General features: G+C 48.6%; 1 protein-coding gene across 12 annotated transcripts in view; it reads left to right on the top strand.

Annotated features, from left to right (window-relative positions):
- The window catches only part of nckap5l (NCK-associated protein 5-like), a 752,792-nt gene that overhangs the window by 669,516 nt on the left and 67,108 nt on the right, over positions 1-16,168 (top strand). For all 12 annotated transcript variants that reach the window (XM_059647402.1, XM_059647401.1, XM_059647405.1 and 9 more), the window contains one exon: positions 796-883. In XM_059647402.1, coding sequence (XP_059503385.1) covers positions 796-883 — 88 coding nt within the window. The remainder of the gene's footprint in view (positions 1-795; positions 884-16,168) is intronic.

Below are 16,168 nucleotides of genomic sequence, written 5' to 3'. Positions count from 1 at the left end.
TTAGGCCACTTTTGGAGTATTGCATGAAGTTCTAGACTTCCTCCTATGGGAAGGGTGTTGTGAAATTTGAAAAGGTTCAGAAAATATTTACGAGAATTTTGCTGGGGTTGGAAGGTTTGAGCTATGGGGAGAGGCGGACTAGGCTGGGCCTATTTCCCCTGGAGTTACAGAGGCTAAAGGGGTGACCTTATAGAGGTTTACATAGGGGCATGGATAGGGTAAATAAGAAAGGCCTTTTCCACAGGTTGGGGGAGTCCAAAACTAGAGGGTATAGGTTTAAGTTGAGAAGTGAAAGATATAAAAGGGAATTAAGGGGCAACATTGTCATGCAGAAGGTGGTGCATGTATGGAATGAAGTGCCAGAGGAAGGGGTGGGGGCTGATACGATTCCAACATTTATATACCCATGTAGATGCCTTTTAAATAGAAAGGGTTTAAAGAGATAGGGGCCAAATGCGACTAGAATTATATAGGATATCTGGTTGGCATGGACAAATTGGACCAAAGGGTCTGTTTCTCTGCTGTATATCTCTGTGACTCTATGACAAAATTTTAAAGATAAGACTGGCAGATACAAAACATGCTACCTTTTGTTAATTTAGTTGTAAGTTGCTGTATTATGTTGTGTCTCACTAGAAGACACAGCAAAATTTAGTAACGTTTCAAAATTACTGTGGTTGGTGAATATTTGATTTGGAAAAACAAATTTGTATGTTTTGTAGTTAATTCACGAATGTCCACATTTTTCACAATTCACCCATCTGAAGCGTTTCAATGCGTCTGTGATTGCTGCAGATTATGACGGTCGCAGAGAGAAGAAACATAGATCCAGATAACGTGAAGGAAGCTATCACTGAATCCGCAGGCCAAGATCAAATTATAGGTATGAAAAATATATAAATTAGATTATCATTTTTTTATTGGTCAATTTATATCTGGTATGCTTACACTGAAACTTAAAATGAAACATATATTATGAAAGAATATCAAAACCTTTAAAGTATATTTAGGTATCTCAGAAAAAATTGGAATGTTTCAACATATTTTTGAGAATATATTCATTTGATTACTGTCAAAATAACCTTATCTCCAAGATGTCCTCTAAAATTTAATATTTGTATTGCATCTTCATTGGCTATGAGTAGGAATACTGTTTCTGAAATCTGATGGAAAAGTACTAAGCCATTCTATTTATTGTTTAGTGTTATTCTATCTCCAGAATCTCATTTTGTATTGGACAGAATTCACAAGTGCCCATGTTCAGTATTAAGATTGTTCTCCTGCAAAAGTATATGATAGTCTTAGTTTCCCTGCCGCATCTTCACCATCCCCCCAGACCTCCCACTGGCTGAGGACGAACGGTCAGTCCTTAGGAAGGGGCTCACCTTTGTCCCCCTACAACCACACATCAACGAATACCAGTCACGGTTGGACATAGAGCAGTTTTTCCGCCGTTTTCGCCTCCATGCCTACTTCTTCAACCGGGAACCTAACCCTCCCTCCACTGACCCCTTCACCCGCTTCCAACACAAGTCCTCCTCCTGGACACCACCCCCAGGCCTCCTACCCTCCCTCGACCTCTTTATCTCCAACTGCCGTCGAGACATTAACCGCCTCAACCTCTCCACCCATCTCACCCACTCCAAACTCTCCCCTGCAGAACGGGCAGCCCTCCGCTCCCTCCGCTCCAACCCCCACCTCACCATCAAACCTGCAGACAAGGGTGGCGCAGTGGTAGTATGGCGCACTGACCTCTACATCACCGAGGCCAGGCGCCAACTCTCCGACACCACCTCCTACCGCCCCCTCGATCATGACCCCACACCCGAGCACCAAACCATCATCTCCAACACCATTCATGACCTCATCACCTCAGGGGACCTCCCACCCACAGCCTCCAACCTCATTGTTCCCCAACCCCGCACGGCCCGTTTCTATCTCCTTCCCAAAATCCACAAACCTGCCTGCACTGGTCAACCCATCGTCTCAGCCTGCTCCTGCCCCACCGAACTCATCTCCACCTATCTGGACTCCGTTTTCTCCCCTTTGGTCCAGGAACTCCCCACCTACGTCCGTGACACCACCCATGCCCTCCACCTCCTCCAGGACTTCCAATTCCCTGGCCCCCAACACCTCATCTTCACCATGGACATCCAGTCCCTATACACCTGCATTCCGCATGCAGATGGCCTCAAGGCCCTCTGCTTCTTCCTGCCCCGCAGGCCCGACCAGTCCCCCTCCACCGACACCCTCATCCGCCTAGCTGAACTCGTCCTCACCCTCAACAACTTCTCTTTTGACTCCTCCCACTTCCTACAGACTAAGGGGGTGGCCATGGACACCCGCATGGGCCCCAGCTATGCCTGCCGCTTTGTAGGTTACGTGGAACAGTCCCTCTTCCGCACCTACACAGGCCCCAAACCCCACCTCTTCCTCCGGTACATTGATGACTGTATCGGCGCCGCCTCTTGCTCCCCAGAGGAGCTCGAACAGTTCATCCACTTCACCAACACCTTCCACCCCAACCTTCAGTTCACCTGGGCCATCTCCAGCACATCCCTCACCTTCCTGGACCTCTCAGTCACCATCTCAGGCAACCAGCTTGTAACTGATGTCCATTTCAAGCCCACCGACTCCCACAGCTACCTAGAATACATCTCCTCCCACCCACCCTCCTGCAAAAATTCCATCCCCTATTCCCAATTCCTCCGCCTCCGCCGCATCTGCTCCCACGATAAGACATTCCACTCCCGCACATCCCAGATGTCCAAGTTCTTCCAGGACCGCAACTTACCCCCCACAGTGATCGAGAACGCCCTTGACCGCGTCTCCTGTATTTCCCGCAACACATCCCTCACACCCCGCCCCCGCCACAACCGCCCAAAGAGGATCCCCCTTGTTCTCACACACCACCCTACCAACCTCCGGATACAACGCATCATCCTCCGACACTTCCGCCATTTACAATCCAACCCCACCACCCAAGACATTTTCCATCCCCACCCCTGTCTGCTTTCCGGAGAGACAACTCTCTCCGTGACTCCCTTGTTCGCTCCACACTGCCCTCCAACCCCACCACACCCGGAACCTTCCCCTGCATCCGCAGGAAATGCTACACTTGCCCCCACACCTCCTCCCTCACCCCTATCCCAGGCCCCAAGATGACATTCCACATTAAGCAGAGGTTCACCTGCACATCTGCCAATGTGGTATACTGCATCCACTGTACCCGGTGTGGCTTCCTCTACATTGGGGAAACCAAGTGGAGGCTTGGAGACCGCTTTGCAGAACACCTCCGCTCAGTTCGCAACAAACAACTGCACCTCCCAGTCGCAAACCATTTCCACTCCCCCTCCCATTCTCTAGATGACATGTCCGTCATGGGCCTCCTGCACTGCCACAATGATGCCACCCGAAGGTTGCAAAAACAGCAACTCATATTCCGCCTGGGAACCCTGCAGCCTAATGGTATCAATGTGGACTTCACCAGTTTCAAAATCTCCCCTTCCCCTACTGCATCCCTAAGCCAGCCCAGTTCGTCCCCTCCCCCCACTGCACCACACAATCAGCCCAGCTCTTACCCCCCACCCACTGCATCCCAAAACCAGTCCAACCTGTCTCTGCCTCCCTAACCGGTTCTTCCTCTCACCCATCCCTTCCTCCCACCCCAAGCCGCACCCCCATCTACCTACTAACCCCATCCCACCTCCTTGACCTGTCCGTCTTCCCTGGACTGACCTATCCCCTCCCTACCTCCCCACCTATACTCTCTCCACCTATCTTCTTTTCTCTCCATCTTCGGTCCGCCTCCCCCTCTCTCCCTATTTATTCCAGAACCCTCTCCTCATCCCCCTCTCTGATGAAGGGTCTCGGCCCAAAACGTCAGCTTTTGTGCTCCTGAGATGCTGCTTGGCCTGCTGTGTTCATCCAGCCTCACATTTTATTATCTTGATAGTCTTAGTTTTCTCTTTTTCTTAAAACTGCAGGCAAATACAACATGGAATCTTTTATTAAAACTGTTATGTATACTCCAAAGCAGGTGAACAAAATAAATTAATGTGGTCGGAGGGAGGGAGCACCTGTGACCCATTTTTGAAGCAGGTAATATGTTTCACTTCAGGGGGAAATGGTTAATGATGAATTGTACAGAAATAAAGGACTATTAATCCGTGTAAGCAGGAAAACTGTTAATTTCATTTAAATCTATTTGTACCATCATTTCAATACAACTTTGCATAATCTGTTGAAGGAAGACTGTTTAAAATTCTGAGAAAGAGTCATTGGACTAGAAATGTTAATCCTGTTTCTCGCTCCACAGACATTGCCAAACCTGCTGAGTTTCTCTAACATTCTGTTTTTATTCCATATCTCCAACATCCACAGTATTTAGTTTTAGTTTGTGTGTTCAATATGATTTTATGACTATCAAAATTATTTCAACTAAATTCTGAAATTTCTGAAGTTCTGCAATTATTGTATTCAACCTTGGAACCACAGTTGATGTTTCCATTTAAAAACTCATGAACCATACTGTGCAGAGCATTACGTTTTGGTAATTAATATTGAAACTCATTTTTAATCCTCTCAATCTTAACTTTAACCATATTTTCATTCGGCTTTTTTAAAAGGATTAAATCAGTATTAATTACACTAGCTGAGACTTTGCACCACAGTTATATTCAGACAGTCTTCCAAAGTCACTGAATCTTGTTAATATTGTACACGTCCTCTATGGGTCTATGCTCAAAGTTGAATATCCACCACTTAGGTAAATACCACTCAATCTTTATGCGGAAAACACCGTGTATCATGTTGTGTTACACTACCTCATTGATAAGTGGGATACCTTCATAACAATTCTTAACAGCTCAAAATTAGTCTTCATGAAGCAAAGTGGACATCAGGAAAAAGTAGAACTATATTCCATTGTGATATGCCATCTTGTAGTCCAGCAAATCCTTCACTCCATTATTATTATTACCAAGATAGACCACCAAACCTGGTTAAATAGGAATTTAGAAGAGCATGTCAGGAGCAACACCAAAAATATCTGAAAGTGAGGTGTCAGTAAGGTGCTGTGTAAATAAATTCTAGAACATCCAAGGTGTTGACAATCATTGTATTCAACTATGGAACCATAGTTGATGTGTCAATTTGAAGCCACAGTACAGGGCTACCCTTCACTGGCTGAAGTCATGCAAAGCACGAAAGTGTTGTTTGCGACAAATCATTTCAGGCTCAGGGCATGGATACAATAGTAGAGTTACTCATTGCAGTATCCTTGACCAAATCTTTTTCAGTGGCACGGTCAACGACTTGCCCTTGCTATTGTTCATTTTGTTGATTACTGCAAAAACTGCTGAGAAAGCCTGTGCAAGCACAACAGGCTGATTGGCCTCCTTCTGTGCTGTAACAAATCTATGATCCTGATGTCTGTACATTTTTCAGTTCCATTTTAATGAACATAGAACATAGAACATTACAGCACAGTACAGACCCTTTGGCCCTGGATGTTGTGCCGACCTGTCATACCAATCTGAAGCCCATCTAACCTACACTATTCCATTTACGTCCATATGCTCATCCAATGACGACTTAAATGTACCTAAAGTTGACGAACCTACTACCGTTGCAGGCAAAGCGTTCTATTCCCTTACTACTCTCTGAGTAAAGAAACTACCTCTGACATCTGTCCTATATCTTTCACCCCTCAATTTAAAGCTATGCCCCCTCGTGCTCGCCGTCACCATCCTAGGAAAAAGGCTTTTCCTATCTAACCCTCTGATTATTTTATATGTCTCAATTAAGTCACCTCTCAACCTTCTTCCCTCTAATGAAAGCAGCCTCAAGTCCCTCAGCCTTTCCTCGTAAGACCTTCCCTCCATACCAGGCAACATCCTAGTAAATCTCCGCTGCACCCTTTCCAAAGCTTCCACATCCTTCTTATAATGCGGCGACCAGAACTGTACGCAATACTCCAAGTGCGGCCGCACCAGAGTTTTGTACAGATTGGCTCCAAATCAATGTGTTTGTTGATGGAATTCCAGTTGGAATGCCATGCTTCTACGAATTGTCGTGCGTGTCTCTGTACGTGTCGAGAATTCCCAGAATGAATGTGGTAGTTGAGCAGTCTATGCCCACAAAAGAAAAAGACATAGATGTAAGTGCTCGGGCTGTTACTATCTATTTAATGGCCTCCAGCGTCACCATCTTCTGAGCTATTTATGCTTGTCTAATTCTGGCCTCTTGAGGATCTCCGATTCTAATTGCTCCATCATTGGTGGTTATGGATGCAAGTTTGCTCGCTGAGCTGGGAGGTTCGTTTTCAGATGTTTCGTCACCATTCTAGATAACATCATCAGTGAGCCTCCGGTGAAGCGCTGGTGCTATGCCCTGCTTTCTATTTATGTGGTTAGGTTTCCTTGGGTTGGTGATGTCATTTCCTATGGTGATGTCATTTCATGTTCTTTTTCTCAGCGGGTGGTAGATTGGCCCCAAATCAATGTGTTTGTTGATGGAATTCCAGTTGGAATGTCATGCTTCTAGGAATTGTCGTGCGTGTCTCTGTACGTGTTGAGAATTTGCAGAAGCATGGCATTCCAATCAGAACTCCATCAACAAACACATTGATTTGGAGCCCATCTACCACCCTCTGAGAAAAGAACAGGAAATGACATCACCATGACAGGAAATGACATCAACACAGGAAATGACATCACCAACCCAAGGAAACCGAAACACACAAATAGAAAGTGGGACATAACACCAGCGCTTCACCGGAGGCTTGCTGACGATGTTACCTAGAATGGTGATGAATTTTCTGAAAACAAACCTCCAGCTCAGTGAGCCAGCTTACATCCAGAACACAATAAAGACCCACTCATTTGTGAACCGAGAAGAGGAGAGCGCAACTGTGTTGGAGGTGGAAGGAAGACACCCTTGCAACCAGTGGATCTTAATGCTGGCTTCGGCTTAACGCTGGTTCAGGGGAGCAGCCAACCTGCAACGATGGCTGCGGCGCGTGCTCGTGCTCTGGGTCAGGGGGACTGGAACACAATCCGTGTTTCCATGAAGAAGGTGGATGAAGGTGCACCTTTTTCGTGAAGAGGGTCCTGTTGGACTGTTGCGGGTTCACTGCTGCGGACATTTACTGCCTGCAGGATTTCCCTGGAGGAGGTTTCTACGATGTAACCTTCAGGAGTGCCAAGCTTTGCGAGCGCTTCCTGGAGGTTTTCAAGAAGAAAGGAGGTGAGGGCCCCCTCTCTGTACTGACTACCATCCCGCTGTTCGTGATGCCAGTGCAGAGGAGCCGTATGGTGACTGTCCATGTGTACAACCCGCATGTGCCAGCAGCTGATGTCCTGACCTTCCTTGGAAGGTACGTGAAGGTGGAAGGGGACCTACCCAACATCATGGACCCCTCGGGATCTGGACCAGTAAGAGGCAGGTCAGGGTGATGCTGAGGACGGACGCAGACGGTAACATCGTACAACCACCGTCCAGCTTCGCGATCGGCGGGACCAAGGGCTACCTGACCTACGCAGGGCAACCCAAAGTCTGCCATGCGTGTGGTAGGTTAGGTCACGTGGCGGCCGACCCTAAAGCCACCATCTGCAGGAACTGCAGGGGGGAGGGACACCTTGCAAAGGATTGCCCAAAAGAAAAAAGCTGCAACCTTTGCGGGGAAGCGGGCTACCTCTATAGGGCATGCCCGCGGCAGGGGACCACCTACGCCCAGGGCGCCGGCAGGGGCAATGAGGGCCAAGCTCCCTGGAGGAGAGGAAGGCACCAGGCCCCCGCAAGGACCCCCATAGTGTGCAGGAGGGCCATGTCATGCAGGAGGGCCCAGCCCCGCAGGGCGGACCCGAGGCCAGCAAAGCACCCCTGCAGGCTCCGCTCCCCCCGACAAACCGGAGTCGATGGAAGAGGCGACAGGTGACCCGGGGAGTGGACCACAGTCCGGAAGGTGAGGAGTAAGGCGCGCCGGCGGGCCCAGGCACCGCAACCATCAGGCTGGAAGAGGCAGCTACAGGGGGGCTATAAGGGCTCCTCTGATGAGAGGGATTTGGAGGAGGCCCACCCAAAGCAGAAGCTGAAGATTTCCAGGGAGAAGGAAAGCAGCTCCCCAATCCCAGGTGATGGGACGTGTCCTGAGGCTCCCTCCGACACCCAGCCACGCGCCGCTGTGGGCCCGGAGGGCCCCCTGGAACCTGCAGGCGGGAAGGAGGAAACAGCGTGTCCCCAGCCTGACCCAGAATCGGACTCTCCTGCCTCCGTTCCCCCGATGGGGGGATGCCACCCAGTCAGCATGGACGGTTTCCTAAGCCAGGAGAGCGTCCAGCAGTTCGCCCGGGCAATGGGCATGAAGGGACAGATGGAGGGGCTGGACCTTGGACTCGAGGAGGGTACTGCGGTCACTGCCCACAATGGGGGTACGAGTTGTGAGCATTAATGTGCGCAGCGTCAAGTCCACCACATGATGTGTATCCACGTTGGCCTACCTGACCGCCGTCAAGGCGGACCTCCTGTTTCAGCAGGAGTGCGGGATACCGCATCTCAGCAGGTACGGGAAATGGTCGGGTGCCTGGACCTGTGGGCCTTTGGTTTGGTCGGGGGGTAGTGACTGCTGCTTCTCAGGCCTGACTATTCTGCTGCGGGGCGGAGCTTCACCATCTCTCAAGTTCAGGAGGTGGTGGGGGGCACGTCCTAGTGGTTGATGTCACCTACAGGAACGCTCCCCTGAGGCTGATCAACGTGTACACCCCAGTGGTACAGAGTGAGCGGTGGGCCACCCTGCAGCGGCTTCCACCCCTGCTGGCTACGTCCAGGTCGGCCATCCTAGGCGGAGACTTCAACTGCATCATCGATGCAGATGGAAGATCCGGCGTGGGGACAGCGGGTGGGGGGAGTCAACTGGACGTCACGTCCAGATTCCTGATGGGCACGGTGAAGGACACCAAGCTGTTCGACGTCTTCAGCACCCCTGCAGATGGAGCACAGTGGACATACACCTGGTCGCGGCCAGACGGGTCTATCCGCTCAAAGATAAACTTCCTGTTTGTTTCGCAGAAGTTCTCGGTCTGGTCCACCGGCGTCGAGCCGGTGTTCTTCTCTGACCACTGCCTCCTGCTGGCCGACTGTCACTTACAGGACAACCAGCCGGCCGGCAATGGGACGTGGAAGCTCAACACCACTCTGTTGACCCCAGAGAATGCCCAGGAGCTCAAGAGGGAGTACGCTGGTTGGAGAACCATGAAACCCCTCTTTCAGTCTCTGGGCGACTGGTGGGAGATGGTGAAGGAGAACATCAAGAGGTTCTTTGTCCTCAGGGGTGTTCAGAAGGCGCGAGAGAGGCGGGGAAAGCTGTCGTGGCTCCAGAAAAGGATACAGAACCTGCTCCTTCTGCAGACGATGGAGGCCGATGTCACGGAGGGCCTCTGCGAGGTGAGGGGCCAGCAAGCTTCGCTCTTTGCCGCGGAAGCCTCCAGGATAATCTTCCGGTCCAGGGTCCGCTCCGTGGAGCAGGACGAGGCATGCTCACGTTTCTTCTTTCAGAAGGCGCACAAAGAGAGCTCTGTGCTTAGCCGGCTGAAGGAGGACAATGGCTCGGCGAGGTCGTCTCGGCCTGACATTTTGAGGATCAGCAGATCCTTCTGTGCGGGACTGTACGGCGCGAAGCCCACGGACAGCACGGCCTCCAAGTCATTCCTGTCATCTATCACAGCGGTCTTAGACGATGGCACAAGGGAGTGGCTGGACCGGTCGATATCCCTGGACGAGCTGACCAGAGCCCTCAAATCCTTTGAGAGGAATAAGACTCCCAGGAGCGACGGCTTACCGGTTGAGCTGTATTCCGCTCTGTGAGACCTGGTCGGCCAGGACCTGCTGGAGGTGTACGATAGTGCGCTTCGGGCAGGATAAATGTGCAAGTCAATGAGGAAGGGCATCATCACCCTCATTTACAAGAGGAAGGGGGAGAGGGAAGAAATTAAGAATTGGCGTCCCATTTCATTATTGAACGTGGACTACAAAATTCTGGCCAAGGTCATAGCCAACCGGGGCAGGTCTGTCCTGGAGTCGGTGATTCACCCTGACCAAACCTGTGCTGTGCCGGGCAGGAAGATCGCTGAGAGCCTCGCGCTCATCAGGGATACGATCGCCTACGTGCAGGACAGGAGGGTGGACACCTGCCTCGTCAGCCTGGGCCAGGAGAAGGCCGTCGACAGGGTCTCTCATGCTTACATGAGGGATGTCTTCTCCAAGTTGGGGTTCGGGGAGGGCATCCGCAATTGGATCCAGCTGCTCTACACCAACATCGTTAGCGCATTCGCGATCAACGCGTGGGAATCGGTCAGTTTTCCAGTCAGATCTGGAGTCAGGCAGGGCTGCCCGCTCTCTCCTGCCGTTTTTGTGTGCTGTATGGAGCCCTTCGCCGCATCCATCAGGAAGGATGTGAGCCTGAAGGGCGTGACTATCCCAGGCAGCGGAGGCCTGCAGGTCAAGACCTCTCTGAACATGGACGACGTCCCCGTCTTCTGCACCGATCGTCGGTTGGTGAGTAGGCTGTTGGACATCTGCGGCCTCGGGTGCCAAAGTCAATAGGTGTAAGAGCGAGGCCATGTTCTTCGGGAACTGGGACGACCGCTCCTTCATCCCCTTCACCGTCAGAACAGACTACCTGAAGGTGCTGGGTGTTTGGTTTGGTGGAGCTGGGGCGTGCACTAAGACTTGGGAGGAGCGTATCACCAAACTGAAGCAGAAGCTGGGCAGGTGGACACTCCGGTCCCTGTCCATCGCTGGTAAGAACCTGGTTGTCAGGTGCGAGGGGCTTTCGGTACTGTTGTATGTGGCGCAGGCCTGGCCTATTCCCCGGACCTGTGCCGCTGCGGTCACCCGGGCCATCTTCCACTTCATTTGGGGTTTGAGGATGGACTGGGTCCGCAGGGACACCATGTACAACACCTGGGGAATCGGGGAAAGGGCGTACCGAATGCCACCCTCGCCCTGATGGCTACCTTTGTGTGCGGCTGCATCAAGCTGTGCGTAGATCCTCAGTACGCAAACACCAAGTGTCACTACTTACTGAGGTTCTACCTGTCCCTGGTGTTGCGAAGGATGCGCCTGGCCTCGTTGCTGCAGAACGCTCCGAGTAGTTGGACCGTCCCATACCACCTGTCCTTCGTGAAGAAATTTTTGAAAGGAAACACCTTTGACCACAAGGCCGTCAGGCAGTGGTCAGCACGTAGTATCCTCGAGATCCTTCGGGAAAAGGAGATGGTGGATCCCTTAGTGTGGTTCCCCACGCAGACTGCCAAAGTCGTTTGGCAGAATGCCTCATCGCCAGAACTTTCAAACAAGCACAAGGACATTGCTTGGCTGGCGGTGAGAGGGGCTCTGCCAGTGAGACCCTTTATGCATGCCCGAAATCTCTGCGCCACTGCACGCTGCCCTCGAGGCGGCTGCGCCGGGGGGACGAGACTGTCGATCACCTCCTTTTGGAGTGTGCCTATGCGCAGGAGGTCTGGAGGAGGATGCAGTGGTATTTGTTGAGGTTCGTCCCTAGCAGCTCCGTGACGCGGGACTCCGTGCTCTACGGGCTGTTTCCCAGGACGCACACCGAAACCAACATCAACTGCACCTGGAGGACCATTAATGCGGTGAAAGACGCTCTTTTGTCTGCCCGCAACTTGCTGGTCTTCCAGCTGAAAGAACTGATCCCGACCAAGTGTTGCAGACTGGCGCACTCCAAGGTCCAGGACTACGTGCTGAGGAACGCACTAAAGCTTGGGGCAGCTGCCGCCAAGGCGCGGTGGGGAAAGACCACCGTATGAAAGGCCTCGTCCAGAATAGAAAAAAGGGCCCTATCTGGTAACTGGGCCCAGCTGGCGCCTTCCCCAACTGGTCAGAGGGCCAACAGGGACTGTGCGGGGAGACAACTGCCGGGGTATGTTTTTCTTTCTTTGTTTTTGTTTTTGTTTTTTTTTCTTTGTTTTGTTTTCTTCCTTTAGTTGGTGTATGTACCCCTGGGTAACCCGGAGCGGCTTGCATGTCTGGGTAGGTGTATAAATGTTTTATTTTACTTTGGTGATGAAATGTCTCAAAACAAACCTTCCAGCTCAGCGAGCAAACTTACATCCAGAACCTCAACTTGAGCTACAAATCCTCTCAAAAAATTGGTGGTTATACATTGGGCTGTCTAGAAGCCATGCTGTAAGGTTCATTCTATGGAACACATCATCACTCAATATAATCTTTTGCCTTTAAAGTGCTCCTTGAACTCTACAAATCCAACCAAGTTCTTGGCCATCTGTCCTAATATCACATTCTGTGGCTTAGTGTCTAATTCTGCTTCATAATGTTGCTATGAACTGCTTTGGAGAATTTTGTTATGCTCATAGAAACATAGAACTTGTTGAACTGTTAAGTAATGCACAAGTCACACATATACAAGGCAATGACAATGTCCGGCAATTAAGATTATAACTGCTGACTAGACATGAACTGACTTTATCAATTTGAATCCTTCATCATCATCATCCAGGGGGACACCATTGGCAGGAAACATGACTGAACTAGGTAGATAAATACTGTGGACAGTTGAATAGGTCAGAAATTGAATATTTTACAATGACTCATTCACTTACTGACTCCCTAAAGCTTTAACACTATGTTTGATGTGATAAGGCATCAAGTCTACACCAGGTAGTGGTGAATGTGAGCGTCTTGAAGGATAGCTTTATAAAACAGTCTGGTTTTCTTTGAATTAATTAGCTAAATTAAGTAATAATAATTTAAGATCATTTGAAATAAGACTAAGTTAAGCAAAATTATACTTGCAGCCTAAGTCAGGGGTATGCAAACTCTGAACGAAGTTGTACGTAATTATTTAATAGCTAGATTTACCTGTGTTTTTTCACATGAAGCTTGAGTTAGTTGTATGCAGGAACTGTATATTGAGGCCTCCACCAGTCCTGCCTTATCTTCACTGAGTGCTGCTTTGGTTATTTCAACTTCCTATGGTAATGAGACTGATTTGAGTATACTGGAATGTTTTCTACTACTTTAATTGTAATACAGTATTTTAAATAATTACAAAATGGTAGGTCAGTTTGGTTAAGTGAAATATACATCCTGGGTATATATGAAGTCATGAAAAAGCCATGTATCTCAGAAGAACACATTTGCAGGAATTGTCACTATTTGCACAAGCTTGGGTTCCAGTTATCAGAACTTTAGCAGCAGATGGAATCACTGCTGTGCAACTGAGACGCAGAGGAGTATGTGGATGGCATGTTTACATCACAGATTGGAAGTGTATGGGCCGCAAGGGAGTAAGTGACCACTCAGCAGCCTAAGAGAAATAGGTCTGAGAGGCAAACAGTGCAGGGCTGCCCCAATTCTACCTTTCTTGCTGATTGGTATTCCGGTTTGTGCACTGGAGCGGATGATGGCTCGTCAAGAGAGTGCAACCAAAGCCTGTAGTTAGGCCCCATTTAGAATACTGTGTCCAATTTTGGGCCCCACACCTCAGAAAGGACATACTGGCACTGGAGCGTGTCCAGCGGAGATTCACACGGATGATCCCTGGAATGGTAGGTTTAACGTATGATGAACGTCTGAGGATCCTGGGATTGTATTCATTGGAGTTTAAAGGTCGAGGGGTGATCTAATAGAAACTTACAAGATAATGCATGGCTTAGAAAGGGTGGACGCTGGGAGATTGTTTCCATTAGGCAGGGAGACGAGGGCCCATGGGCACAGCCTTAGAATAAGAGGGGGTCAATTTAGAACAGAAATGAGGAGACATTTCGTCAGCCAGAGAGTGGTGGGCCTGTGGAATTCATTGCCACGGAACGCAGTGGAGACAGGAAGTTAAATGTCTTCAAAGCAGAGATTGATCAATTCTTGATCTCGCAAGGAATTAAGGGCTACGGGGAGAGTGTGGGCAAGTGGAGTTGAATTGCCAATCAGCCATGATTTAAATGGCAGAGTGGACTTGATGGGCCGAAAGGCCTTACTTCCACTCCTATGTCTCATGGTCTTATAGTCTTAAAGCCAATCGGTGGATACCACAGGCATCTACAGTGGGGCTGACAAAGAGGGGAAGAAAGTTTCTGGGGTAATGGATCGGCTTCTATGGAAGGTGGAACCTGTAAAAAGTAGGTGGTTTGCACCTGAACAGGAACAAGGTAAATATCAGTGCAGGGAAATTTGCTAATGCTGTTTGGGAGGGTTTAAACAAGATTGGAAAAGTGTTAGGAACCTGAGAGTGTATTCAGAACAAGAACCTGGAGGCAGAAAATTAATAACGCTGAGAAATCAAAAAAGGGGAGGTTAAAAAGTTGAAAACATACAAATTTAGCAGTATTAAAAATTACAATGTAAAGCACAACAAATATGGCAAATAAAGTCAATTAGCTAAGGGCACAGACAGACACAGGGCAGCACAATGCCATTGCTATAATGGAAACTTAGCTTAAAGAGAGGCAACAAAGGTTGCTCAATATCACTGGATATAGGCTTTTCAACAGGGGATGTAAATGTAACATGTAGCAACCAGGAAACTATAGACTTGTGGGTCTGACTTCAGTTGTTAGTAAATTGTTGGAGATGATTAAAAAAGAGAGGATTTGTGGATATTTAGAGGCAAGAATTAATTAGAGGTTCTCAGTATGGTTTTGTGTGAGGAAAATTATGTCTCACAAAGTTGATTGAGTTTGATTGAGGAAGTTACCAAAAAGATTGTTGATGGCAAAGCAGTAGGCATTGTTTATTTGGATTTTAGTAAAGCCTTTGACAAGGTTCCTCCTGATAGACTAATTAGTAAAGTTAGATCACATGGCATTTACGGTGAGCTTGCCAGTTGGATACACAATCGGTTTAAAGGCAGGAGATAGAGAGTAATGATAGGAGGTTGCTTTTCAGACTGGGGACCTGTAACTAGTGGTGTTCCATAGGGATTGGTTCTGGGTCCTCTTTTGTTTGTCATTCATATAAATTATTTGAATGACAAAATAGAAGGTATGGTTAGTTAGTTTGTGGATAACACCAAAATTGGTGGCATTGTGGACTGTGAAGTAGGTTTTCTAAGATTACAAAGGGATCTTGTTCAAATGGGTCAATGAGCTGAAAAATGGTAGATGGAGTTCAATCTGGGTAAATGCAAGGTATTGCATTTTGGTACAACAAACAAGGGTACGGCTTATACAATAAGTCGTAGGGCCTTGGGTAGTATTGTGGAACAGAGGGGCCAAGAGGTGCAGGTACACAATTCTTTAAAATTTGCATCACATTTAGACAGGATGGCTAAAAAGATAACAATGTGTGGAGCTGGATGAACACAGCAGGCCAAGCAGCATCTTAGGAGCACAAAAGCTAACGTTTTGGGCCTAGACCCTTCCGAAACATCAGCTTTTGTGCTCCTAAGATGCTGCTTGGCCTGCTGTGTTCATCCAGCTCCACACTTTGTTATCTCGGATTCTCCAGCATCTGCAGTTCCCATTATCTTTAGTTAAAAAGGTGTTTGGCATACATGCCTTCATTGCTCAGCCTTTTGAGTATAGGAGCTGAGACGTTATGTTGAGATTTTCAGGATATTTGTAAGGTCTCTTCTGGAATACTATATCCAGTTCTGGTTGCCCAGTTATAGGAAGGATATTGTCAAACTGGAGATGGTTCAGAAGAGATTTACCAGCTTGTGGCCAAGTATGGAAGGTTTGACTAATAAGGAAAGCCTGGGACTTTGTTCACTGGAGTGTAGGAGGTTGAGAGGTGTCCCGATGGGAGTTTATAAAATAATGAGAGGTATAGATGTAGAGTTGATGGTAGCTGCCTTTTCCCTAAAGTGGGGAAGTTCAAGACTAGGGGATGCATTTTTAGGGTGAGAGTATAGAGATTTAAAAGACAGGAAAGGCTTTTTTTAACACAAGAAGTGGTTCATGTGTGGACTTGACTTCCTGATGAAGTGGTGCATGCAAGTACAATTACAACATTTAAAAGGCATTTGGATGGATATGTGAAGAGGAATGGTCTGGAGGGATCTGGGTCAGGAGCAGGATTAGTTTAGTTTGGGATTATGTTCAGTGTGATTGGACTGGAGTGTTTAGCTCAGTGCTATATGACTCTAGGACTATAATTATAGCTGTGAAAAAGAATAGTGCACTAAATC

The sequence above is a fragment of the Stegostoma tigrinum genome, chromosome 7 (assembly GCF_030684315.1).
Source record: "Stegostoma tigrinum isolate sSteTig4 chromosome 7, sSteTig4.hap1, whole genome shotgun sequence".
NCBI classification, from domain to species: Eukaryota; Metazoa; Chordata; class Chondrichthyes; order Orectolobiformes; family Stegostomatidae; genus Stegostoma; species Stegostoma tigrinum.
The sequence above is the reverse complement of the archived record's forward strand: the minus strand, read 5'-3'. Positions and strand labels throughout refer to the sequence as shown.